This window comes from Bos javanicus, chromosome 10, assembly GCF_032452875.1.
Source record: "Bos javanicus breed banteng chromosome 10, ARS-OSU_banteng_1.0, whole genome shotgun sequence".
In the NCBI taxonomy this organism is placed as follows: Eukaryota; Metazoa; Chordata; class Mammalia; order Artiodactyla; family Bovidae; genus Bos; species Bos javanicus.
In genome coordinates, this window is record NC_083877.1 from 24,152,340 (window position 1) to 24,180,160 (window position 27,821).

Genomic DNA, 27,821 nt, shown 5'->3' on the forward strand with positions numbered 1-27,821 from the left:
GAGCTCCATCTCATACATCTTTATATAATGTGCTCTCACAATATTTACTTTCAAAATATTTTCTAATAGCCATTGTAATTGTTTCTTTAACCTAGAGTTATTTTAAAGTTAGTGCATATAATCCAAATATTTTGGAGTTTCTAGAGACATCTCTTTGCACTTGATTTTCTATATCATTTCCATCTTGGTCAAATAATAAATTCTGTATAATTTCAGTTTTATTAAATATATTAAGACTTGTTATGCATGCACTGATGTGTGTGTGTGTTTGTATGTGTTTCATCTACACAGCAAAGTGTGGCTGGAGCCTCCGCTGCAGGTTTGAGTACAGGCTGCAGGTGCCTGGGGAGCACTGTGCTGCACAGCACAGAAGTAAGTGCCTGAGTCTGTGGTCTGTGAAGAGGAAATGTGCAGTGAGCTGCGGCGTTCTTTAGGGACTGTGGTGGCCGTTAATCTTCCATCCTGCTTTGTCCCTGAAGGAATGTAAAACAGCTGTATGAGGTGGCCCCCAGAGTTCTGAAGATACCAAATCACACTCTGTGAGGAAGTGGAAAAATTACACTGAAGCGTGTAGCTGGCTCCCTCCTGGAGACTCAGGGCTGGGGGACTCTGCTCCACATCCACCCCTTGCACACCTGATGAGGAAAAAGAAACAGTCACTGGTGAGGGTCACTGTAACTCCTAGTAAACCCTGAAAGTGCCCTCCCCATCCCCATAGATGATGAGAAGGATAAAAAGTCTGCAGGGCTTGTCAGCTCCTCTCCCTCCCCCAACAATAGAGCAGCGCCTCATTCCTTCAGATCCCATGTGGGTCAGCCCCAACTCACAGCAAACCTGGGCAAACAAAAGCCCCAGCACAGTGCCTGCTAGCCTCTTCATGATGCTTCCTCTTCTTGTTGGGACATTTTCACTGCAAGACGCTTAACTAAACCCTGAGTGACTGAGTGTCATAAGTTGTTCCTGCTCCTGCAGCCAATCAGCTCACCCAACAAATCCTGCTCAGGTGACACTGACCAGACGCCCCACCCTCCCACCGCAGCCAACTCAGAATGTGCTGCCAGGGGTAGAGTGAGAGAAGGAAACTGAAAGATCATTATTTTATGACTTAAGGGATACTTTCTGAGAACATACCAGAGAACACAGACTCTGGTTTGGAATTTGGGTGAATTTTAGGGAAAAGAAAGCAAAAATTAACTGTATAGCCCCGTCTTCCTCTCACATGGTATGGATGCAGTAGATTCTTCCATAATGAAATGCTTTTTTCCCAGAAGTGCTGAGGATCCAGCTATTGCTTCTCTTATGCTCTCATTTGTGGTTCTAAAGGGTGCTCATGAATCAGCACAGTATCAGGAGTTGCTCCTATTGGCTGGAATACTTTGCTGTATTAAACAGTATTTTTAAATTTATTTTTTAATTAATTTATTTTTAATTGGAGGATAATTACTTTACAATGTTGTGTTGGCTTCTGCCATACAATGATGTGAATCAGCCAGAAGGATACATACATCCCCTCCCTTTGAACCTTCCCCCTATTCCTCTAAGTTGTCACAGAGCACCGTATTGAGCTCTCTGCATCATACAGCAACTTCCCACTAGCTATCTCTTTTGCATATGGTAATGTATATGTTTCAATGCTATTCTCAATTCATCCCACCCTCTGCTTCCCCTACTGTGTCCAAAGTCTGTTCTCTATGTCTGCATCTCTATGTTTGTCCTGCAAATAGGGTCCATCAACAGATGAATGGATAAAGAAGTTGTGGTACCTATATACATGTGGTACCTATATACAATGGAATATTACTCAGCCATAAAAAAACACATTTGAGACAGTTCTAGTGAGGTGGATGAAACTAGAGCCTGTTAAACAATGTGAAGTAAGTCAGAAAGAAAAAAACAAGTATCGCATATTAATGCATATATATGGATTCTGTAAAAATGGTACTGATTACTTTAAAAGTTATATATACTTATTTTAGACTAGGGCTGCATAAAGAGCAATATTAGTTATCTTAACCACTAGCTGGACATTGAAAATTAAATTGTAATAGTTTTATTTTTATTAAAGCATCTATAATTTTAATTTTAAAATAAATTATTTTAAATAAAATTTCTATTGTAAATACATTTTTTAAAGTGTTGATTACTAGTTTTGTATTCTGCTTGTTAATTTTAGTAAGCTATTTTAGAGAAAAATAAATATTTTTGAAACCATATGAAGATAATTTTAGTTTGTGCTCTTATCTCAGACTCTGTAAATAATATCGATTCTCTGTCAGTAGATTTGGGGGTAAAAGGGATGGAAGAGGAGGACCTGTATATTTTCACTGCAGTGAAAGTGAAGTGATCTGCAGGCACTAACATTCAGATGGACAGTTCAAGGATGCTTCAGTAGTAGCAACACGTAAGCCTAGTTGCTCCAAGGCATGTGGGATCTTAGTTCTCCAATCAGGGATTGAATCTGCATTGGCAGGCAGATTCTTTACCACTGAGCCACAAGGGTAAGCCCCACAGGCTGCTTGCATGCCTGCATGCTAAGTTGCTTCAGTCATGTCCAACTCTTTGCAACTCTAAGGTCTGTAATCTGCCAGGCTCTTGTGTCCATGGGATGACCCAGTCAAGAATATTGGAGTGGGTTGCTGTGTCCTCCTCCAGGGGATCTTCCCAAACCTGGAATCGAACCCTTGTCTCTCTCCTGCAGCTTCTGCAGCAGGCAGATTCTTTACTGTTGAGCCAAAGGGGAAGTCCCATGTGCTGCTTAAGGAATATCAAAAATGATGAAAACTCTTTATAAAAGCAGGGTTTCCAGACTTGCCTAGAAAGTGAAAAATTATTATTCACTTAATTTTTGTTTCTTTCAAAAAACTTCTTCATGGGAAATATGAAAGTTCTAGACTAGCAACAATAACATTTCAGATTTTTCTCAGAGAAAGAGTAGTTTGTTTCTGATAAGTGGAACAACTGTAACACATCAGAGTCTAGACTTGGCCTTGGATCCAAATGAAAGAAGCCTTTGGTACAAGAATTATTTGTATGTTTCCCACTTCTTATGTTGGGACTAGCACACTGAAACCAACATTGTATTGACATGAGGAGGAGCCATAACAAATTATTAACACCTCGTTACTTTATTGCTATGCTAAAATTATGATTCTGACATTCCTCAAAATTCTTCTCAGCTACCTCAATAAACTAGGTGCTTATTCCTTGTCCTTTTCTTCTTTTCTTTATCCATCTTCTTCCCTTCTCCTTCCCTTCATTTTCCTCATCTCTTACTGCTCTCTGACTCTCCTTCTAGATGACTCTAGATTTGCTCTTATGACTGCTCCCCCACTGTGTCCCCCCTTCTTCCTACCAGAGATACTGCACAGGTGCAGCCCCGTCTGTCCCAGTGTGCCTCTCTCAGGATGCAGTAGTACACAGCGGTGTCTCTCAGGGTGACCTGGGGCAGGACCAAGGTGCTGGACTTTCTGTCTGAAGCTATGGTCAGAGAGGCCATGCTGCTGTTCACTGTGCCTCGTAAGCCATGAATGACATACTGTGGACTCTGATTGTGATTTTGCTGATACCAATGTATATATTCATCTCCACGAATTGTAGAGTGGTTACAAGGCAGGTTTACATTTTCTCCTTCAGCACAATCCATGGAGTTGGGCTGTGTGGTCTTAGCATCAACCACAGTCCCTAAAGGGTCAAGAAAATAAAATTAGCCCCTGACCACAAATCAGTGTAATTCTGTGGATCAAGCCTATAACATTCCCATAACTGTCTGAACCTACCCCCTATTCCAGTGTTTTTATCTATGTCTTGCAAAATATCATTGGTGTTTATTATATAGAGACCAGAGACCAATGGCAAGAATCTGAGTCTCTATTCTATAGCCTTTATCTCATGGGTCCTTTGCTCACTAAACCCAGGGATTTCTTACAAACTTGTTACTGCTAAGTGCTCTTCTAGGACCATGGCTATGATTTAACCTGTCATGTAGAAGTTTGTGCTCCCTAGCAAATGCATAGATCAGTTCTCATTTCCATTGTTATAATGCTAAATAGAGCACAGGGAGAGTAGAGAGCAAATAACACTTCATGGCCCTTTGACCTCAAGTCATCCCTTGTAGACACAGAACACTTACCCAAGGTCAGAAACACGGTTACTACAGTCACCAGCCTCATACTTCAAGGAGAAACCAGGACCATGGGCTCAGAGCTCAGACTTGTGACTGCTCCTAGGCTTGTTTTACAAAACAGAAAGAACTACAACTGGTAGAGACTTAGAACCAGAGCAGGTATCAGTGTGTTGTTGCCAGGATCTGTTAGCCAATGATCAAGCAGTTCCTTGTCTAGCTCTTCCTCCCCTGTTTTAGTCGTGTCCTCCAAAGAAGGAGAGACATCCCCAACTCACATGGTGTCTGCTGCCATACTCTGTGAAGTTTAAAGTCTGGCTCTGTAAAAGGAACAATGACTTTTACAATGACTTTTACCAATCACAATGATACGTCTATCCAGAGCCATTGTTCTATCATTTGGTTCCTTAAAGACATTATGAAGCTTATGGAAAACATTAATTAATACCAGAAAACTGTACTGAGCTCTGTGTTGTAAGGAGATGAAAATTTCCACCCACATTCCAGAAAATGTATGTGAAACTCCAAAGCAGTCAGTGATGATCTCTGGAGGACAGAAAATATGAATAATGTTGAGACGAAAGCTATACAACCTGGAGTTCTGGGCTCCTGTAAAGGTCTTTGGAATCACGTGTCTACCACCATCTAGGTAAACATTTCTCAATGCATCTGTTCTTAATATAGTAACTGATGACTCAGATGGTGCTCACCTCATTCTTCTTGAAAAGTGATCTTTAATCCTCACGTTCTCTATGCCCTTGCTTGTAGGTGCTGTGCACCAAGGATGCTAAAGCAGAGAGAAAAGACAGGAAGGAATGCAAACAAGTCGGAATGGAATGTAAGGTGGATGTAAGTGGTAGAAAAAGTCAAAGGAAGGGATAAAAGCGTAAGAATAGGGAAGGGAAAAGATAATCAGAGGAGGGAAACAGAGAAAGTAGTGTTCAGGAAGGTACATGGAAAGGGCTTAGGCTGTTGGGCTAAGATGCCCGGAATCCTTGACCACAGACACTCAACCAGGGATTATAAAGTACAAGTTGTCAAAAGAGAATAACATCTTCCCAATGTTGGGATGTTGGGACCACAGTAGTCTCTGTCAGGGAAGATCACTCATTCCAACTCCACTGACCACAGAGGGTGGTTCCATCTGAATCCTTCCTTCATCACCTATCTACTCTCATCAACTCAAAAACAGCCTCAGTTCTCCATTCTAGTCTCTGAAAATGGCAAGATAGGTGGTCTATAAACCCAGCAACCATCTCCTCCCTCAAAATTGTACTGTGTGTAATATATCGTGTGTCACCCATTATGTAAAGGAACAGTATGGGTGGTGGGAAAGTTATGCTCAAACATGGATAGCAGATATTTTTTGTATGCAATACAGGCAATATACTAAAACACTGAAAGGTGTGTTGGAATAAATACCTTTTCAAATAAAAACATGCAAAGCTGTAGCTTTTAAATGTAGAGACAGCCTGCTCTGAAATACCTAAATTGATGGTGGGGAAACATCAGAACCTGATATCATGAAATTCACTGAATGAGAGATGCAGCCTTTAGAGGGAATGGCTTCTGCTGGGACTGTGGATGGAATCTACCAGAACATTTTGATCTTATTCTTCCTTACTTTTGGATTTCTATTTCCTTTTTTCTTTCTTTCTTTTCTTTTCTTTCTTTTTTTTTTTTTTCTGGAACTATTTCAGAAATAAAAGTGACTTTGTAGTTCAGCATAAAGGTATTCTAACTACAGGGCAATTCGTTCTTTTTAACATGAAAATGAATATTTAAACATTCAAAAAAGAGAGAGAGAATGGAAGTATATCATTTTTCCTTTTTCTTTGTCACATCAATAGAAAACACTTTTCCCTTTCCTTCTCCCAGAAAGGACAGCTGTTTTCAGTTGAAGCAGCCCCCTCCAGTGACTGAGTAAATGAACTGCAGAACTAAACCCAGGCCAAAAGTCCACAAGTATGGCTCAGTGGTAAAGAGTCTGCCTGCCAATGGAGAAGATGCAGGAGATGCAGGTTTAGCCTCTGAGTTGGGAAGATCCCCTGGAGGAGGAAATGGCAATGCACTCCAGTATTCTTGCCTGAAGAATGCCATGGAAAGAGGAGCCAGAGTCTACAACAGTTCATGGGGTCTCAAAAAGTTGGACACAACTGAGCACTATAGTACTACTATATAATCTCTTAAATGGGGGCTTCCCAGATGGCAGCAGTAAGAATCTGCCTGCTGGTGTAGGAGATGCAGGAGACATGGGTTCGATCCCGGGAGCAGGAAGATACCCTGTAGAAGGAAATGACAACCCACTCCAGTATCCTTATAGACTGTAGACCACCAGGCTCCTCTGCGCATGGGATTTCCCAAACTCGAACACTTCTGAGCATGCAACCTTTTGGAAAGCTCTTTTTTTTTTTAATTTAATTTTATTTTTTAACTTTACAATATTGTATTGGTTTTGCCATATATCAAAATGAATCCACCACAGGTATACATGTGTTCCCCATCCTGAACCCTCCTCCCTCCTCCCTCCCCATACCATCCCTCTGGGTCATTCCAGTGCACCAGCCCCAAGCATCCAGTATCGTGCATCGAACCTGGACTGGTGACTCATTTCATATATGATATTATACATGTTTCAATGCCATTCTCCCAAATCATCCCACCCTCTCCCTCTCCCACAGAGTCCAAAAGACTGTTCTATACATCAGTGTCTCTTTTGCTGTCTTGTATACAGGTTTATTGTTACCATTTTTCTAAATTCCATATATATGCGTTAATATACTGTATTGGTGTTTTTCTTTCTGGCTTACTTCACCCTGTATAATAGGCTCCAGTTTCATCCACCTCATTAGAACTGATTCAAATGTATTCTTTTTAATGGCTGAGGAATACTCCATTGTGTATATGTACCACGGCTTTCTTATCCATTCATCTGCTGATGGACATCTAGCCATGTCCTGGCTATTATAAACAGTGCTGCGATGAACATTGGGGTACATATGTCTCTTTCAATTCTGGTTTCCTCAGTGTGTATGCCCAGCAGTGGGATTGCTGGATCATAAGGCAGTTCTATTTCCAGTTTTTTAAGGAATGTCCACACTGTTCTCCATAGTGGCTGTACTAGTTTGCATTCCCACCAACAGTGTAAGAGGGTTCCCTTTTCTCCACACTCTCTCCAGCATTTATTGCTTGTAGACTTTTGGATCGCAGCCATTCTGACTGGCGTGAAATGGTACCTCATAGTGGTTTTGATTTGCATTTCTCTGATAATGAGTGATGTTGAGCATCTTTTCATGTGTTTGTTAGCCATCTATATGTCTTCTTTGGAGAAATGTCTATTTAGTTCTTTGGCCCATTTTTTGATCGGGTCATTTATTTTTCTGGAATTGAACTGTAGGAGTTGCTTGTATATTTTTGAGATTTGTTGTTTGTCAGTTGCTTAATTTGCTATTATTTTCTCATACACCATGACGAAATGGGCTTTATCCCAGGGATGCAAGGATTCTTCAGTATCCACAAATCAATCAATGTAATACACCACATTAACAAATTGAAAAATAAAAACATATGATTATCTCAATACATGAAGAGAAAGCCTTTGACAAAATTCAACATCCATTTATGATAAAAACTCTCCAGAAAGCAGGAATAGAAGGAACATACCTCAACATAATAAAAGCTGTATATGACAAACCCACAGCAAACATTATCCTCAATGGTGAAAAATTGAAAGCATTTCCTCTAAAGTCAGGAACAAGACAAGGGTGCCCACTTTCACCACTACTATTCAACACAGTTTTGGAAGTTTTGGCCACAGCAATCAGAGCAGAAAAAGAAATACAAGGAATCCAAATTGGAAAAGAAGTAAAACTCTCACTGTTTGCAGATAACATGATCCTCTACATAGAAAACCCTAAAGATTCCACCAGAAAATTACTAGAACTAATCAATGAATATAGTCAAGTTGCAGGATATAAAATCAACACACAGAAATCCCTTGAATTTCTATACAGTAATAATGAGAAAATAGAAAGAGAAATTAAGGAAACAATTCCATTCACCATTGCAATGAAAAGAATGGAATACTTAGGAATATATCTACCTAAAGAAACTAAAGATCTACATATAGAAAACTATAAAACACTGGTGAAAGAAATCAAAGAGGACACTAATAGATGGAGAAATATACCATGTTCATGGATTGGAAGAATCAATATAGTGAAAATGAGTATACTACCCAAAGCAATTTATAGATTCAATGCAATCCCTATCAAGCTACTAATGGTATTCTTCACAGAGCTAGAACAAATAATTTCACAATTTGTATGGAAATACAAAAAACCTCGAATAGCCAAAGCAATCTTGAGAAAGAAGAATGGAACTGTAGGAATCAAGCTGCCTGACTTCAGGTTCTACTACAAAGCCACAGTCATCAAGACAGTATAGTACTGCCAGAAAGACAGAAATATAGATCAATGGAACAAAATAGAAAGCCCAGAGATAAATCCATGCACATATGGACACCCTATCTTTGACAAAGGAGGCAAGAATATACAGTGGATTAAAGACAATCTGTTTAACAAGTGGTGCTGGGAAAACTGGTCAACCACTTGTAAAAGAATGAAACTAGAGCACTTTCTAACACAAAAATAAACTCAAAATGGATTAAAGATCTAAACGTAAGACCAGAAACTATAAAACTGCTAGAGGAGAACATAGGCAAAACACTCTCCGATATACATCACAGCAGGATCCTCTGTGACCCACCTCCCAGAATATTGGAAATAAAAGCAAAAATAAACAAACGGGACCTAATTAAACTTAAAAGCTTCTGCACAACAAAGGAAATTATAAGCAAGGTGAAAAGACAGGCTTCAGAATGGAAAGCTCAAATTTGAAGATAAAAGAAGTAACCTAATTGTTCATTGACAGAGGAGTGTATAAAGAAGATGTGGTGTATATCTACAATGAAATATTGCCCAGCCATTAAAAGGAATGAAATAATGCCATCTGTAGCAACATGGATGGACCTAGAGAGTTTCATACTGAGTGAAGTAAGTCAGACAGAGAAGGAGAAATATCATATGGCATCCCTTATATGTGAAATCTAAAAAGAAATGATACAAATGAACTTACTTACAAAATAGAACGAGACTCGCAGACTTAGAAAACAAACTTATGGTTGTCATAAGGAGAAAAGGATAGTTAGGGAATTTGGGATGGTCGTGTATACACTGCTATATTTCAAATGGATTACCAACAAGGACCTATTGTAGTACATGGAACTCTGCTCAACATTATGTGGATGGGAGGGGAACTGGGGAAGAATGGATACATGTACATGCATGCCTGAGCCCCTCACTGTTCACCGGAAACTATCACAACATTGTTAATCAGCTATACCTCAGTACAAAACCAAAAGTTCAAAAGAAAAAAAAAATCTAAGTTGTAAAACCTTTGTACTCACCTGTGTTTGCTTAGCCATAAATTATTTTTCATTGTTTTATTTCAGTAAAACCCCTATTATGATTCTTCATTGTTGACATCTCTTTCATTTTTCCATTTGTCTTTAACTTTCCCATATTTAAAGATTACTTCAAAAGTCCACATAATTCAAGCATTTATAAGAGAGGTTGTTGCAGTCTGGAAACTCAAGATGTTTCCTGAGTGAATAGTTGAATCTTTATTCCTGAATTTAGTGAAAGAAAGAAATTGTGCTGAGCCACTATTCTGAAAACAATCTTCCAATTTTATGGAAAGCATGTTAAAAAGACTCTAACAGGATAATAAAGGGTTATAATTATGGGCAAGTTCAACAATAGGGAAAAAACATTCAAAATCTAAGATGGAGGAAAATTATATTTAAGACATGGGAGTAAACATCATGGTAATCATGCTTCATTCATTTAACAAATATTCATAAGCATTCACTGGGAGCCTGTTCTGTGGCAAATCACACACACACACACACACACACACGTAAGCCAACAAGCACTACTAATGAAAATATAAGAACAAATAAAAATGAATTATTTAAAGTAAGTATGAATGTATTAGTTTAGTGTCTGCCTGGAATGTGGGAGACCCAGGTTCGATCCCTGGGTCAGAAAGATCCCCTGGAGAAGGTAAATGGCAACCTATTCCAGTACTCTTGCCTGGAGAATCCCATGGAGGGAGGAGCCTGGTAGGCTATAGTCCATGAGGTCGCAAAGAGTCACACAGGCCTGATCGACTTCATTTTCACTTTCATTATATTAGCAAAAAGCAGAACAAAAGCAATTACTAGTACATTTTTTTTGTTTGTTGGGTTCTTTGCCTTTGTTTTTAGAAGATGGTAAAAACCACTACCAAGCGTCTTTTTAAACAATACTGAAAAACAAAAAATACTCTGCATGACCATGAGGAATCTAAAAATGTTTTCTTGCCTATTGGCTTTTTTCAGAATTCTTAATTTTATAGGATTATATCTCTAAGGCCATATGAGGTGAAGTTATCTTCCTTTGCTTGATGAAAACTAAAATAATGTCCATAACTTACTTTCAGAAAATCCAGATGACTTGACGAAAGGTTAATACCTCTGTATGATGAATACTTTCAACAGTCCAGAAATGGAAGAGAAATTCCTGAATCTAATAAATAATATCAATGAAAATATCAAAAATCAATATTAGTCTCTAAAGGATCACAAACAAGACAGGTAGACTATCACTGCTTCTATTCACTGTCTTCCTGAAGGGCCTGGCAACAAGCCAGGAAAGGCAATAAGATGTATTAAGTCTGAAAAGGGAGAAATAAACCATTTTTATTCATAGGTGCATGTAGAAGATGCAAAGGAGTCAATAAGCAAACTACAGAACTAGAATTAATAGGGGAATTAATACAGTCACTGCTGCTGCTGCTAAGTCGCTTCAGTCGTGTCCGACTCTGTGCGACCCCATAGATGGCAGCCCACCAGGATCCCCTGTCCCTGGGATTCTCCAGGCAAGAACACTGGAGTGGGTTGCCATTTCCTTCTCCAAAGCATGAAAGTGAAAAGTGAAAGTGAAGTCGCTCAGTCGTGTCTGACTCTTAGCGACCCTATGGACTGCAGCCCACCAGGCTCCTCCATTCATGGGATTTTCCAGGCAAGAGTACTGGAGTGGGGTGCCCTTGCCTTCTCCAATACAGTCACTAAACACAAATATAAATTTTATTTCTAGATACTAGTGAAATCATTAGAAAGTGAAATTTAAATTTCATTTATTAAATACATGGGAATTAATTTAACACAAGGTATACAGTTCTCTACCAAAAAAAAAAAAAAAAAAACAGACAGGATCTACATAAAATGGAATAACATAATACTCCATATATCAAGATGTAAATCGTCCCAAATGAATCCATAAATTCAACACAAGCCCAATCTAACTACTAGCAATGATTTTTGGTAGATGTTGAGAACCTAAGTCTGTAAGTTTGGTGGAAATTCAAAGACCTAAAATAAACCTTGAAAAAGAAGAAAGTTTGAATTGTATTTCCAGATATCAAAATGTATATGAAGCCCCAGTAATTAGGATAGAATGTTCTGTTGGAAAGAGGATAAAATAAAGATGAATAACCAGGATCAAATCCAAATTAGGTCCATATGTATACATCACCAATTGATTTTCTCCAAAACTGTCTATGGAACTCTATGGGGGAAAAGATGGTCTTTCTGGGATAACAGCTAGTGTCAGTTGCTCAGTCATGTCTGATTCTTTGTGATGCTATGAACTGTAACTAGTCAGTCTCCTCTGTCCATGTGATTCTCCAGGCCAAAATACTGGAGTGGGTTGCCATGCCCTTCTCCAGGGGATCTTCCTGACCCAGGGATTGAACCCAGGTCTCCCACATAGCAAGCAGACTCTTTACCATCTCAGCCACCTGGGAAGCCCCCACCTTGTGCTGCTACCACACAAACACTAGCATGTGCTCTCAGTGATATCTTATTGTGGTTTTAATTGCATTTCTGGCAACTGGCTATTTGCATCTTTTGAAAGTATCTTGACTCCTTCCTCATAACATAAAAAAAAATTAACTCTAGATGGATACATGACCTAAATGTGATCAATGAAACTATAAAACTTCTTAAAAATACAGGAGAATTTCTTTATAAGTCTGACAGCTTAGATTCCTTCCAAAGCACACATACAAACTCAATCAGAAAAGGAAAAATATTAAATTTCACTCTTTCAAAATTAAATATATCTGTTCCCAAAACACACCACCTAGAGAATGAAAACACAAATTATAGACTGGGTTAAAATATTTGTGTTATAGTGCATAAGTGCTTTGCAGTTTCTGATCTGTTAAAACATACACATTCCAGTCCAATAAGGTCTGTTTTTAGAGCCTGATATGGTGTGGATAATGAAGTAGAAAATTTATACTTGTATAATATGAAATTTGGAGAAGGCAATGGCACCCCACTGCAGTACTCTTGCCTGGAAAATCCCATGGATGGAGGAGCCTGGTAGGCTGCAATCCATGGGGTCGCTAAGAGTCGGACACAACTGAGCAACTTCACTTTCACTTTTCACTTTCATGCATTGGAGAAGGAGATGGCAACCCACTCCAGTGTTCTTGCCTGGAGAATCCCAGGGATGGGGGAGCCTGGTGGGCTGCCATCTATGGGGTTGCACAGAGTCGGACACGACTGACGTGACTTAGCATAGCATATCTGATAAAGGCTTCCCAGGTGGCTCAGTGGGTAAAGAATCTGCCTGAAATGCAGGAGATACAGGAGACGTGGGTTCAATCCCTGGCTTGGGAAGATCCCCTGGAGGAGGGCATGACAACCCACTCCAGTATTCTTGCCTGGAGAATCCCCATGGACACAGAAGCCTGGCAGGCTACTGTCCATAGGGTGGCAAAGAGTAGGATATGACTGAAGTGGACTGAGCGCATATGCATGCACGTATCTGATAAACAACTTGAATACAGAATAACAAACATGCCTATACATTCTAAAATGTTAAAAATAAATAATCTACAACCTAAAAATACATAAGCAAATGATGCAAAGTAGTACTCCTCAAAAGAAATCACCCAAATGACCAAGAAGCTTAGGAAAATGTGTTCAACACCATTCAGTTCAGTTCAGTTCAGTTCAGTCTCTGTCATGTCTGACTCTTTGCGACCCCATGAATTACACCATGCCAGGCCTCCCTGTCCATCACCAACTCCCGGAGTTCACTCAAACTCATGTCCATCAAGTCAGTGATGCCATCCAACCATCTCATCCTCTGTTGTCCCCTTCTCCTCCTGCCCCCAATCCCTCCCAGCATCAGGATCTTTTCCAATGAGTCAACTCTTCCCATGAGGTGCCAAAATATTGGAGTTTCAGCTTTAGCATCAGGCCTTCCAATGAAAACCCAGGACTGATCTCCTTTAGGATGGACTGGTTGGACCTCCTTGCAGTCAAAGGGACTCTCAAGAGTCTTCTCCAATACCACAGTTCAAAAGCATCGATTCTTCTGCATTCAGCTTTCTTCACAGTCCAACTCTCACATCCATACATGACCACTGGAAAAACCATAGCCTTGTCTAGATGGACCTTTGTTGGCAAAGTAATGTCTCTGCTTTTGAATATGCTATCTAGGTTGGTCATAACTTCCCTTCCAAGGAGTAAGCGTCTTTTAATTTCATGGCTGCAATCACCATCTGCAGTGATTTTGGAGCCCAAAAAACTAAAGTCTGACACTATTTCCACTGTTTCCCCATCTATTTCCCAGGAAGTGATGGGACCAGATGCCATGATCTTCATTTTCTGAATGTTGAGCTTTAAGCCAACTTTTTCACTCTCCACTTTCACTTTCATCAAGAGGCTTTTTAGTTCCTCTTCACTTTCTGCCATAAGGGTGGTGTCATCTGCATATCTGAGGTTATTGATATTTCTCCCAGTAATCTTGATTCCAGCCCAGCATTTTTCATGATGCACTCTGCATATAAGTTAAATAAGCACGGTGACAATATACAGCCTTGACATACTCCTTTTCCTATTTGGAACCAGTCTGTTGTTCCATGTCCAGTTCTAACTGTTGCTTCCTGACGTGCATATAGGTTTCTCAAGAGGCAGGTCAGATGGTCTGGTATTCCCATCTCTTTCAGAATTTTCCACAGTTTATTGTGATACACACATTCAAAGGCTTTGACATAGTCCATAAAGCAGAAATAGATGTTTTTCTGCAACTCTCTTGCTTTTTCGATGATCCAGCAGATGTCAACACCATTACTCATCAACAAATGTAAATTAAATCCACCTTGTGCTCCTTCTCTCCTCCCTGAGTCACTCAGTTTTGTCCAACTCTTTGCAGCCCCGTGGACTGTAGTTTGCCAGGCCCCTCTGTTTGTCTAGTTCTCCAGGTAAGAATACTGGAGTTGGTTGTCATTCCCTTCTCCAGAGGATCTTCCAGACCCAGGATCTAACTCAAGTCTCCCACACTGCAGGCAGAACCGTCTCAGCCACCTGGGAAGCCCCCACCTTGTGCTGCTACCACACACACACTAGACTGTGCTCTTAGTGATATCTTATTGTGGTTTTAATTGTATTTCTCCAATGATTTATGATGTTGAATATATTTTTATATGCTTATTTGCTGTCTGTATACTTCTGTAGTGAAATAGCTCTTTGCCCATGGTCTAAGTGAAATGTTTGCCTTATTTAAATACTGTTTAGCTTTGAGAGTTATTTATATATTCTATATATTACTTCCTTGTGGAATATATGGTTTCCAAATAATTGTTCTTCACAGTTGGTAGCTTGTCTTTTCATGCTCTTACAGTTGTTTTTCAGGGCAAAAGATCTTAATTTTGAAGTCTAGTTTGTCATTTTTAAAAAATTTTATAGACTGTTGTTTTGTTGTCAAGTCCAAAGGCTCTTGGCCCATACACATATCAAATTTTTGTCCTGTATTTTTCCCTAAAATTTTTTTATAATTTAACATTTTACATTTAAGTCTGTGATCCATTTTAAAGAATGTATGTATGAAGTGTGAGACCTGAATCAAGGTTAATTTTTCCTACCAATGGATTTCAACTGTCTCCAACATTATCTGTTGAGAGGGTTATCCTTCCTCTATTGAATTTATTTGGCGCTTTGCCAGAAAAGGTCAGTTGGGTATATTTGTGTGGATCTATTTATGGGTTCTCTGTTCATTTCCACTGAACTGTGTGTTTATCCCTGCACCAGTACCAAATAACCTCGATGACTCTAGCCTGAAATCAGATTGACCGATTGTTCTGACTTCTTATTTCTTCAAGATTTTAAAAATTATTCCAGGATCTCTCCCTGTTCATATAAATTTTAGAATACTCTTGCCTGTATTTGTTTTTTTAAATCCAGATGGATTTTAACAGGAGTTTTATAATGTGTATATAAATTAATTTGGAGAGACTTGTCATGTTTACTGCTTTGAAACTTCCAGTTTGCAAACTCATGATGTCTCTTCATCTGTCTTAATTTCTTTAATCAGTGTTTTGTAGTTTTCAGCTTAAAAATTCCGTACATGTTTTCTGTACAAAAAAGACCACTCAGGGTCTTTTTTCAAGTCATTACAAATGGTATTATACTTTTCATTTTGAGGTCCACATGTCCATCGCTAATATGTAGAAATAAAATTGATTACATACATTTATCTTATTTCCTATGGTGTTGAACTCAATAGGTCTGAGAGTTTTGGGGGGTATGTTCTTTGAGATTTTCTATATAGATAATCATATTGCCTGGCATTTTAACTTCTTTTCTGGTCCAAGACTGTCTTTATATCTGCTTTCTTTATTGCACTGGTTCTGACATTTAGCTCTGTGCTGAAGGAGAGGGATGAGAGTGGATGTGCTTGCCTTGTTCCCAGTCTTAGGGAATACACAGTCTTTTGTTAGTAAGCGTACTGCTAGCTATGGAGGAAATTCCCCACTATGCCTATGTTTCTCAAAGTCTTCACCATAGTTGACTGTTGAATTTTGGCAAAAGTTTATTCTACATAGATTAATATGATGTAATTTTTCTTCTTTTATCCTGTTAATATGGTGAATTTCATCAACTTATTTTCAAATTGAAGTAATTTGCATCCTTGAAAAAATTCATTTGTGCTTGCTATATTACTCTGTTAATATAGATAAATTTTACTTGCTAGTATTTTTAAGAAACTTTATGTCTATATTCATTAAATATGTTTCTCCACAGTTTTCTGTTATGATCTTTGTCTGATTTTAATTTCAGGGTAACTCTAACTTCATAAAATGAGTGATGAATTCTTTTCTCCTTTTTTTTTTTTTTTGTAAGAAATAGTGTATAATTCATGCTAATACTTCAAAAGATTGGTAGAATTATCTAGTAATACTGTCTGAGTCCAGGGATTTTTTTTTATTATTGAAAATTCAATTTCTTCATAGATATCGTGACTTCAGCTTTCTCTGGCCCCTGCCCTGAGGAGAGATGTAGAGGAGCGACCCCTGGAGCCCACAGTGAGGTTTGGGGACAGACAGCAGGTGCTTCTAGAGTGCTGTGCCCTGCACAGAAGTAGGTTCCTACATCTGAGAGCTGGGCAGCCACGAGGTGGAGGGAGCCGTGCTTTCTGGTCTCTCCAAGCCGACCTGTCAGTCTCTGCTCCGTCTTCACTTCTCCATCCTTAGCTAATATCATCAAGAGGACAGGACTTCCCCCAGGCCTCTGCTTATACCACTGTAATCTGTAAAAATTGCTTGAGGAATTGCAGTACGTGGTGAAGTTCTCTCCTTCTTGTAGAGGCAAGAATTGAGGAATTTGACTTATCTGTTGTCCGTTCACTTCTGTTGAGAAAACAGTGAGAAGTATCAGAGAAAGTCGAATCAGATGTCTGTTCTCTCAGCTCCAACGGTCTCTCTCATTCTTCTTGTGTATTTTTCTCCTTTCCATGTCTCCCTGCCCAACTCCCTCCATCTTTCCACTTTTTAGTTTCTGAGTTTTTCTCAACATCCTGCTCTCTATCATAAAACCTCATTCCTGTGTACGAGACTGCAAAAGAGACACTGATGTATAGATCAGTCTTATGGACTCTGTGGGAGAGGGAGAGGGTGGGGAGATTTGGGAGAATAGCATTGAAACATGTATATCACGTATGAAACGAGTCGCCAGTCCAGGTTCGATACACGGTACTGGATGCTTGGGGCTGGTGCACTGGGACGACCCAGAGGGAGGGTAGGGGAGGGAGGACGGAGGAGGATTCAGGATGGGGAATGCGGGTATACCTGTGGCGGATTCATTTCGATATTTGGCAAAACTAATACAATATTGTAAAGTTTAAAAATAAAATAAAATTAAAAAATAAATAAATAAAAATAAAACCTCATTCCTATAGTTTCCTGCAGATAATATTTCACTGTGCAGAATTCCCTGGAAGCAATCAGGGAAATCCCAAACTCACGTGGTATTACCATCCATAAGATCAACACTGGTGCTATGAGCAGCATTTCCCTCTTCTCCCTTGTCAGGAAGAGTTGCTGAATCTGCCTGCTCCTAAAGGGTTTCCCTTGTACAAGCTTTTCCAGCCCCACACACGTTTCTGTGGTCTACACTGCCTTCTGCAAAGAAAAGAGAAAGGAGTGACTGCCATTTGAGACAGCCAATCAGACTTACCCCTATATTACTCACACATCTTAAAAAGCAGGGCGGGTTTGCCGATGCTGCTCCCCTGTGGCTGGATCTAAAATTGCTGACTTTATAACCAATTCTTCACAGAATGCTTTCTAGTTTAAGTGGTATGTATGTTTGTCAAAGCTTGAAAAGAAAGAGTTTACTCAAGCTGATATTGTTTAGGAAGGAAAAATTTGCCTTTTAAAATGGGATTTTTAAAATTTAAAACTAGGGCATCAGGGGAAACAATGGAAACATTGAGAGACTATTTTAGGGGGCTCCAAAATCACTGCAGATGGTGTCTGCAGCCATGAAATTAAAAGACCTTTGCTCCTTGGAAGCAAAGCTATGACCAACCTAGACAGCATATTAAAAAGCAGAGACATTACTTTGCCAACAAAGGTCCATCTAGTCAAAGCTATGGTTTTTCCAGTAGTCATGTAGAGATGTGAGAGTTGAACTATAAAGAAAGCTGAGTGCCAAAGAATTGATGCTTTTGAACTGTGGTGTTGGAGAAGACTCTTGAGCATCCTTTGGACTGCAAGGAGATCCAACCAGTCCATCCTAAAGGAAATCAGTCCTAAATAGTCATTGGAAGGACTGATGCTGAAGCTGAAACTCCAATACTTTGGCCACCTGATGGGAAGAGCTAACTCATTGGAAAAGACCTTGATGCTGGGAAAGATTGAAGGTGGGAAGAGAAGGGGATGACAGAGGATGAGATGGTTAGATGGCATCACCAACTCGATGGACATGAGTTTGAGTAAGCTCCATGTGTTGGTGATGGACAGGGAAGACTGGCACACTGCAGTCCATGGGGTCACAAAGAGTCGGACATGACTGAGCAACTGAACTGAACTGAACTGAACTGAACTGAAGGCATCAGGAGGAAATAAAATGTATCATTTCGCATTTCCAGTTTCATCAGAATCATACTTGTGTGTCTCTGCATGTACTAATAGAATGCATTAGATTAGAGACAGTTGAAGAGGTATAGAAAAAACTCATAATTTATTGTTAGACAACCTAAGATTATGAAATGGAAGATAATAAGTACCTATTTTTCTGTTGTCATACAGATTATTCTGGTTGTGAATTTTACAACTTGGAGCTCATATTTATTGTCCCACTGTGTTATTGTACCACATACCAGTGATTTTTAAAAATCAGTATAATTTGACAGGAAGCCTTATCTATCAGATATGACTTTCTCTAAGACTTCCTTAAGCAAAACTCTCAGATAGAATACATTTGTATGGCTCCACAGAATTTGTCGCTTATCACAGCACTTAGCAGCCCATAGTATGATCTGTTAAATGAGGGGGCTGGCCTCATGATCTAGAGGGTGTGTACTGGATCACCTTCAAGAACTGAGCTCTCCTATACAGCAGCTACTAGCCACATGAGGCTACTTAAATTTAAATTAACTGAACTTAAATAATATTAAAATTTTAGTTCCTCAATCATACTGGCCATGTAACAAGGGCTAAGTACCCACACCTGACCAGAGGCTATCAAATAGTGCAGATATAGGGCGTTTCCACCATCTCATAAAATTCCACTGAATGGTGATTCTCTACAATGTAGGGTCTATGAAAACAAGGAACTTTGCCTGTTTGGTGTCACAATTAAAGGCCTAGATATGTGGTATGCACTTAATGTTTGTGTATTAACATCACCATGTCCCCAGAAACTACTTGAATACCTGATAAATAGTAGATATTCAAGTATTTGTAGTATAACAAATAAATGGATGTGTCTGCATGTGTGAAAGCTTGAACTCAAAATACTCCAAAGATCAGTTTAAAAACACCCTTCCATGACAGTAATCTGGAGTTGCTTGTAGCTATTTAGAAATGTTGCTTTTGGAAAATTGTGTTAAAACTCCAGTCTGTCATAACAAGTTATCACAGATTTGATGGCTCTTAAAAAAAAAAAAAAAGTGGTTCCCTTACAATCTGGAAGGGCTTCCTTGGTAGCTCAGTTGGTAAAGAATCTGCCTGCAGTGCAGGAGGCCTGGGTTCAGTCTCTGGGTTGGGAAGATTCCCTGGATAAGGAAATGGCAACCCACTCAGTATTCTTGCCTGGAAAATCCCATGGACAGAGGAGCCTGGTGGGCTACAGTCCATGGGGCTGCAAGAGTTTTAGCGACTAAACCAATCTAGAGGCAAGAAGTCTGAGACAAGGTGTCAACAGAAACATACTCCTTCTGAATGTTCTAGAAGGGAGTTCTTCAGTGCCTCTTCTAGCTTTAGGTGACTCCAAGTGTTCCTTCACTTGTGACTGTATACCTCCAACCTCCTCCTCCATCGAGAAGACCTCACAAGGCTTTCTCACCTGTGTGTTTCTTAAAAGAAAAATTGTCACTGGATTTAGGCCCTACCTGAATAGTCCAGGATGACCTTATCTTTCTATCCTTAACTTTGTTTACTTTTACAAAGTCTCTTTGTCCAAATAAGTCACATTCACAGTTTCTGTGATTAGAATGTGGGCTTATCATTTGGGAGCCAGCTGTCCATCCCACTATAGGGTTTTTAATGTCTTTGCAGAATTGTCATGAAAATATATGAATGACAGAAATCTCAGCATTTCTTTTAGAGTCAAAAGTGAATCTGAATCTGAATTACTGCATAATATGGAAAGAGAGAGAGAAGCAAGTTTAGGATGGCTGGAAAAAGAAAATACCATGAGATAACAAAGTTTTTTGAAATGCACACTGTTGGGACTTTTTCTTCTCAGGCATGTGGGATTTGGACACCAAAATGAAGACAAATCTAGCAATGCTATGTTAATGAAGGCTTCTGCCCCATCCTAAAAGAGCAAGGGGTCTGGAGAGCACTTGGGGTTGCTTTTAAAGTTCCCTGATCTTCATGCAGATCAAGAGCCCTGCTGCAGTTCACACAGAAGGATGCAAACCAAGACAGAATAGTCACCCACTGGAGAAGGTTGCCCTTTCCCAACTTACACCATTATATTTACTGTATGTTATCTCTGGATCTTGGGGTGAGAGATAGAAATTTGTTAAATGAAGAGAAAGAGACCTAGCTTTGCTTTGATCTATGGACAAAAAGGGATCTCAACATGCTTAGTAGGAAATGACTCTGCAGAATACATGTATAAGATAGCCCTTATTTGCTAATATTCTTGTCAAAGCAATGTTAAAAGAGGACCAGATAGAAGAATATTTATAATAAACTGTTACAATTATTATCCTATGAGATTTTAGATAAGAAACAGTGTGGCCTGAACTGATCATGAATAATTAATACACATGTTCATTTTCACAATTACATGAAAAATTCGTTCTAGCCAAAGAGGACAGCATCTGTAAAGTCTCTGAATTAGGAAAGAGCTTAATATGTCTATAAATGGTTAGAATTTTAAAGTGGTAGATGTACATTAGGGAGTATGTGGTGGAAAAGAGGGAATGACAAAACTGGAACTAATTTAGGGGAAAACTGTACATTGTCTTTATATCTTAATATAGAATTTTATCTTTATATCTTCTAATGGTTCCTCATTACCCAAAGATGAACAGGAAGTGATACGATTGTACGTACATTTTATAATAACTCTATGGTCATGTTCAGTTCAGTTCAGTTTAGTCACGCAGTCATGTCGACTCTTTGCTACCCCATGAACCGCAGCACGCCAGGCCTCCCTGTCCATCACCAACTCCCGGAGTTCACTCAGACTCACGTCCATCGAGTCAGTGATGCCATCCAGCCATCTCATCCTCTGTCGTCCCCTTCTCCTCCTGCCCCCAGTCCCTCCCAGCATCAGAGTCTTTTCCAGTGAGTCAACTCTTCACATGAGGTGGCCAAAGTACTGGAGTTTCAGCTTTAACATCATTCCTTCCAAAGAAATGCCAGGGCTGATCTCCTTCAGAATGCACTGGTTGAACCTCCTTGTAGTCCAAGGGACTCTCAAGAGTCTTCTCCAACACCACAGTTCAAAAGCATCAATTCTTAGGCGCTCAGCTTTCTTCACAGTCCAACTCTCACATCCATACATGACTACTGGAAAAACCATAGCCTTGACTAGACAGACCTTTGTTGGCAAAGTAATGTATCTGCTTTTGAATATGCTATCTAGGTTGGTCATAACTTTTCTTCCAAGGAGTAAGCATCTTTTAATTTCATGGCTCCAGTCACCATCTGCAGTGATTTTGGAGGCAAAAAAAAAATAAAGTCTGACACTGTTTCCACTATTTCCCCATCTATTGCCCATGAAGTGATGGGACCAGATGCCATGATCTTCATTTTCTGAATGTTGAGATTTAAGCCAACTTTTTCACTCTCCTCTTTCACCTTCATCAAGAGGCTTTTTAGTTGCTCTTCACTTTCTGCCATAAGGGTGGTGTCATCTGCATATCTGAGGTTATTGATATGTATACATTAATTATTTTTAAATCCCCTGTCTCATTTGCTTGCCTGTAGTAACATAAAATGTGCTGCTGCTGCTGCTAAATCGCTTCAGTCATGTCGGACTCTGTGCGACCCCATAGACGGCAGCCCACCAGGCTCCCTCGTCCCTGGGATTCTCCAGGCAAGAACACTGAGTGGGTTGCCATGTCCTTCTCCAATGCATGAAAATGAAAAGTGAAAGTGAAGTTGCTCAGTCGTGTCCGACTCTTAGCGACCCTATGGACTGCAGACTGCTAGGTACCTCGTTCCATGCGATTTTCCAGGCAAGAGTACTGGAGTAGGGTGCCATTGCCTTCTCCAATAAAATGTGCTAATTTAAGTTAATCTCATATCTCATTGTATCTCAGTTATTAAGATTCAGGATTCAATGCAAGAGTGTGATTCAGCTAGAAGAGAAAAGAACATCATCCAAAAAATGGATAAATGAACTTGGTATAATCTTTGCAGGAGGGAGTTAACTTATATTGGTTGAATGAGGAATTATTGCATCATATCAGCAGGAAGAATAGTTTTCCTGATGACTTTATGACAAAGTTGTGTTGTTAAAAGAGGTACTGATGGATGCCTAGTTAACAAATCAATTAAATAGTTAAGCTATTGCAGTAACTTTGTACTGCCCCAACCTAACTATCTAGAAATCAATTTGGAAGATACTTGTCATGAAGTAGCCATATTTTTATATTCTGCTGGTTGGTGCAGGGCTCCAGGCACTGTGGCAACTCACACATGTTGCTGCTGATCAACTGCATCATCTTATTGATGACACACAACTCTTCCACTTCACACCAGATCTCCAAATCTTCTGTTTATCCTGGGCCAAGTATGCATGTAACAGCAGGTGACACTCTTCTCAAGGTCCCTCATTCTTGTGAGACACTAAAGGAGGTAAGAGACAAGTTTTAGTGTGTTATGCAGGTTCTATTATCCTCATGGTTCTAGTATGTCCTTATGAGTCACAGTTCGTCCATGCTTTTGTCTGCACCCAACTATCCCTCAAATGTTACTCTTGCTGGCTACCAGAGAATTCAGTCTCAACACCAGATACAAAGATAACAGCTTTGTATAGACTCCTCCAGCTCTAGCAATAGCCTGAATTCTAATCTCAATAACTGATCTCCTATTCAACACCATTAGTGGTTCTGCTTTTCTGATTGTAACTTCAGTGACACAAAGTCTAAGAGGAAAGGACTAAGGAAATGATTTTCATGATGATTCCAGATAACTATGACTAGACCCATGTTTGTCACGTGAGGGTCTTTAGGTGAAGCTGCCTCTTTGATGTATTATGGGGCAAGTATTCAACTTTAGACAACACATGTTCCATATAATTGTTTGAAAGTCAAAAATTCAAGACCAAGAATGTATTAGTAGAAAGTTACTCTGGACACCTGTTTCCAAAAGACATGGAAGGAGTTTTTGTTTAGAATTAAATCCTCTGATCCAGACCACAGATGAAGCAACCACAGGACTACCATTTCTTGTCTGAGGTCTGCAGGTGTGCATTTCAGCTGGGGTCCTGCAGCAGGAGGGCTCTCTCTTATTACACTCTGGGGTTTTTGTACAGCTTTTCCCATTACTTCAAGCACTGTGAGTTCCCGGACTGCACAAAAGTACTTTGCAGAGTCTTCCAGCTGTAAGGCTGAAATGGTAAGGCTGATGGAGTTCTGTGCTTTCTGAAGGTTTACGGAGTAGCGGCCATTCCTTGCATTTGGGCCAAGAGATTCCTGACGAATAAGGAAAGTCATCTCTCCACTGGGAAGCTGCTTGTACCAAAAAAAGTAGTGCGTGTACCCACTCTGACTTAATTCATACTGACATTTCAGAATGACAGATTGCCCTATTTGACTGGTTATGTATGGCTGGTCTTGAATAACTTTCTGGGCCACACCAGATCCTGTGGAAAAAAACAGAAAACCGAGCTGAAGTAGTGAACAAAATAATGTAGGAATTAGGCTAATTTGGCACCCAAAGAAAACCCAAATTGAAATCATAATAAATATGCTTTTCCCCAACCCTCCTTTTCTCCCCAAGTCCCTGTGAAGCTCCACGGGTCTGTGTGCAGGCCTTTCACCCCAGACACTCACACCCATGCTTGGAAACATCCCTACCAGAGAAGGTGACGGCCAGGAACACCCAGAGCTGACTGGAGAGTGGCATGAGGCATGGATTCCCCTGCACAAATGTGCTCAGTTCTGCCTCAAGCTGAGAGTTCAATGTCTTTGAATGCCTGGCAGCACATATATATAGTACCCAGTACCTGTGTGACTCCCCCCAACAGGAAGTAGGAGTCATCATGTTTATAGACCACGTGGTTTGTGCACAGATGAGAAAAAGTCTGACTCACCACAAACCTTTATTTTGTCTACTTGTCTTTCTCTGGTCATGAATTACCTGGTCACTAATGACCTATGCATATCTGAAAGGGACCTGAAAAAAGTAATCCTCATGAAAGGTTTGAGTTGAGGAGAACTGAAGAATAAACAAGTTGACATACATTGGTAATTATTCAGCAGAATAACTTTACCAGCCCATTTAAAACATAATTTAGTTTTATGAACCCTTATAATCTATTTACAGTCATCGTTTAGCCTATGCTTCCTTTCCTCCATCCAGAGTCTAATGACTCTTTTAAGAAACTCATATACCTTCAGCTTTCTTAATGAAAGGCAGTCTTATTGAAATAGTTAATATATCTCTTGTTTGCTGGGTTCTAGGGCTCTAGTTAGGTTTTCCTGTACATACATTACTTTAAGATCAACACTAACAAATCAGTCCCTCTGACTTTCAGAATCTATTCCGTTATCTATGTTTTTATGAAATTATAACAGGAATAAAATATTTTTGTACAGCTTTTCCCATTATTTCAAGTACTGTGAGTTCCCAGACTGCACAAAAGTATTTTGTGGAGTCTTCCAGCTGTAAGGCTGACATTGAGTCTGACTTATTAGACTCTGAGAAGGATCAGGGGATTCAGACCTGCTGCCTCCTAAACTAGAATCATACTTCTTAGATCATGTGTCTTAGAGTTGTCCTCATGTCACGTTTTCTATGTCATTGGCCCAAAGAGTTCAGTCTCACTTGTTAGTGGCTCATTATTTTTCTCTTTGTAAAATAAAGTCAATAGAAGCATGCCAGATCTTTCTGTGACACAATGTTATAATGCACTCCTGCCAAACTTGGTATCTACAGGCTGCAGACACTTAGTACCTGTCAATACCACAGAAGCTGGTGACTGAAGTTCTGTATACTGTTACAAGATCATGTAGAATATAACTGTCAATCTTCCATCTGGTTTCTTTGTTTTAATGGAAGAATTAACATAAAATAGTCAAAAGCAAATAGACAAATAGAAAGGAAAGTACAGACAAGTTCTCTAAAACAGTGCCAATCCTTTAATTTTAGGACAAGATAACTAGTGATGCAGGAATAAAAGTGTATATTTAGTTGAGATGTCTACTCCCCTGTCTCATTTCACCTCAGAGTGCTGACAGGCAGCTGATGCCCTGGTTAGCAATTATTTATAACTAAGAAGAGACCATGGATGCCCACAGCAGCCTATGCAGTAGCATGATAAAATGAAATATATATATATATAAACAGAATAATTACAGATATAAATATAAAGAAATTGATATTGATAAATTTTTATCAAAACACAGAACTTACTCTGATTTTACAGGCACTTTTTTTGATGCATAACTCTATAAAATTTTATCACATGTGTGGGTTCTTGTAACTGTCACAGAAATCACAATACAGAACTTCCATCACTCTAAAAATTGTCCCTTTGCACATGTTCTCACCCCTGCAATCCCTGATCACCCCTGGCAACTACTGATCTCCCTTTCATTTCTATATTTTTCCTTTTAAGAATGTCATGTAAGCAGAATCATACCTTATGTGTGGAATCATTATGGATCATAACCATACTATCCAATGTGTTATACATCAAGCAGCCTTCTGAGATAGACTTTTTTCCACTCAGCATAACACTCTTGAGATCAGTGTAGCTTATTGTATGTCTCAGTAGTCTGTTCCTTTTAATCACTACAGACTTTTCTCAACTAAGGATGGTTTGACTTGTGCTTATTGACTTTCTGGTGGTGAGAAAGCCATATGCATTCGGTTGAGAGCATACTTTGAATTTTGATATTTTCCTGGGCTAGCACCATGCAGCGTGATATTCTCAGGTGATGCTGGGGGTGAGCTGAGCTTCTAGTCAGCCCCAGAATCAGGATATAAACAACCTTTCTGTCCCCATACAACCTTTCTGTTTTTCACTCTCAGCTCAGCAGTCAATAAATTACATGAGATTTTTCTATACTTTACTATAAAATAAACTTTGTGTTAGACGATTTTTCCCAACTGTAAATTAATGTAACTGTTGAGCATAATAAAGCTAAAATAAGATGTTCGGAGGGTTAGATGTAGTAAATGCTTTTTTCTCCTTAATACAATATTTTCAACTTACAAATGTTTATTAGAATGTAACTCCATCATAAGTTGAGGAAGATCTATAAATAATATGTCTGTTTATTCATCAGTTTACCCAGCGAAGATATTTCCAGTTTGGGGCCATCACAAATAGAGCTACCATGAATATTCATCTACAGATTTTTGTATGAACATAAGTTTTTTATTTCTCAGGCATTAATACCACAAGTGTGATTGGTGAGTTGTAAGGAAAGTGGATATTTAATTTTATATGAAACTGATGTACCGTCTTCTAGAATGACTGTACCATTTACCCACCAGCAATGCATGAGTGATCCAATTTCTCTGCATCGTTGCCAGAACTTGGTATTGTCAGTACTTTTAGTTTTAGCCTTTATGACAGTTGTGGAGTGCTATCTCATTGTGTCTCTAATTTACATTTCCCTAACTGCTATTGATGTTGTTCTGAATACCACTCTTTTGATGGAAATATAGTCTGCAAACATTTCCTGCCATTCAGTGGTTTGTCTTTTTCATTCTTTTAATAGTAACTTTCACAGAGCAATCGTTTTTCATTTTAATGAAATCTAAGTTTTTTTTATGGATTGTGCTTTTGGTGTCCTGTCAAAAATTTTTTTTGCCTAACCGTTCTTTATAAAGATTTTCTCTTCTGGCTTCTTCTAAAATATTTATAGTTTTACATTTGAATATATGATCCATTTTGAGACTGAATTCAATGTTTTATATAAGGTGTGAGATTTAGGTCAAGTTCCAATTATTTGTGTATAAATATCCAATTGTCCCAGTATCATTTCCTGATAAAACTGTCCTCTGTTCAAATGTCTTTGCACTTTTGTCAAAAAAATCAATTTTCCCCACTTGTATGGGTTGACTTCTATACTCTTATCTCAGTGACATGAACTTGCCAATGATTTTTTAATTATCCTTTTAGCATCTGTAGCATGGTTTCCTTTTTCATTCCTTATATTCATAATTTATGCTTTTGCTTTTTTTCCCTTGATACTTCTACCTAAAAACAGATCAGTTTTATTAATCAGCTTTCTCCCTTTGTGAGTCTACTTCTATGGTGTTACTCAGTGGCAAAAATTTATTAATTATATTGCTTTATTACCATTTTCACACTGCAGAATCTGCATATGATTTTTTCATGTGTATAATACATGTTTTCTTTTATTATATTTATTATTCC

At 39.1% G+C, this 27,821-nt stretch overlaps 3 gene segments (V, D, J or C); all 3 read right to left on the reverse strand.

Annotated features, from left to right (window-relative positions):
- Positions 1 to 279: 279 nt before the first annotated feature.
- LOC133255155 (T cell receptor alpha variable 22-like) lies at positions 280 to 1,008 on the reverse strand. The segment is given in 2 exon segments: positions 280 to 635; positions 828 to 1,008. Coding segments are annotated over 2 exon segments (408 nt in total).
- A 2,305-nt stretch (positions 1,009 to 3,313) lies between these two features.
- Positions 3,314 to 4,449, reverse strand: LOC133255157 (T cell receptor alpha variable 26-1-like). The segment is given in 2 exon segments: positions 3,314 to 3,681; positions 4,130 to 4,449. Coding segments are annotated over 2 exon segments (408 nt in total).
- An 18,508-nt stretch (positions 4,450 to 22,957) lies between these two features.
- On the reverse strand, positions 22,958 to 24,368 carry LOC133255158 (T cell receptor delta variable 1-like). The segment is given in 3 exon segments: positions 22,958 to 23,053; positions 23,650 to 24,071; positions 24,286 to 24,368. Coding segments are annotated over 3 exon segments (567 nt in total).
- Between the last annotated feature and the right edge of the window lie 3,453 nt (positions 24,369 to 27,821).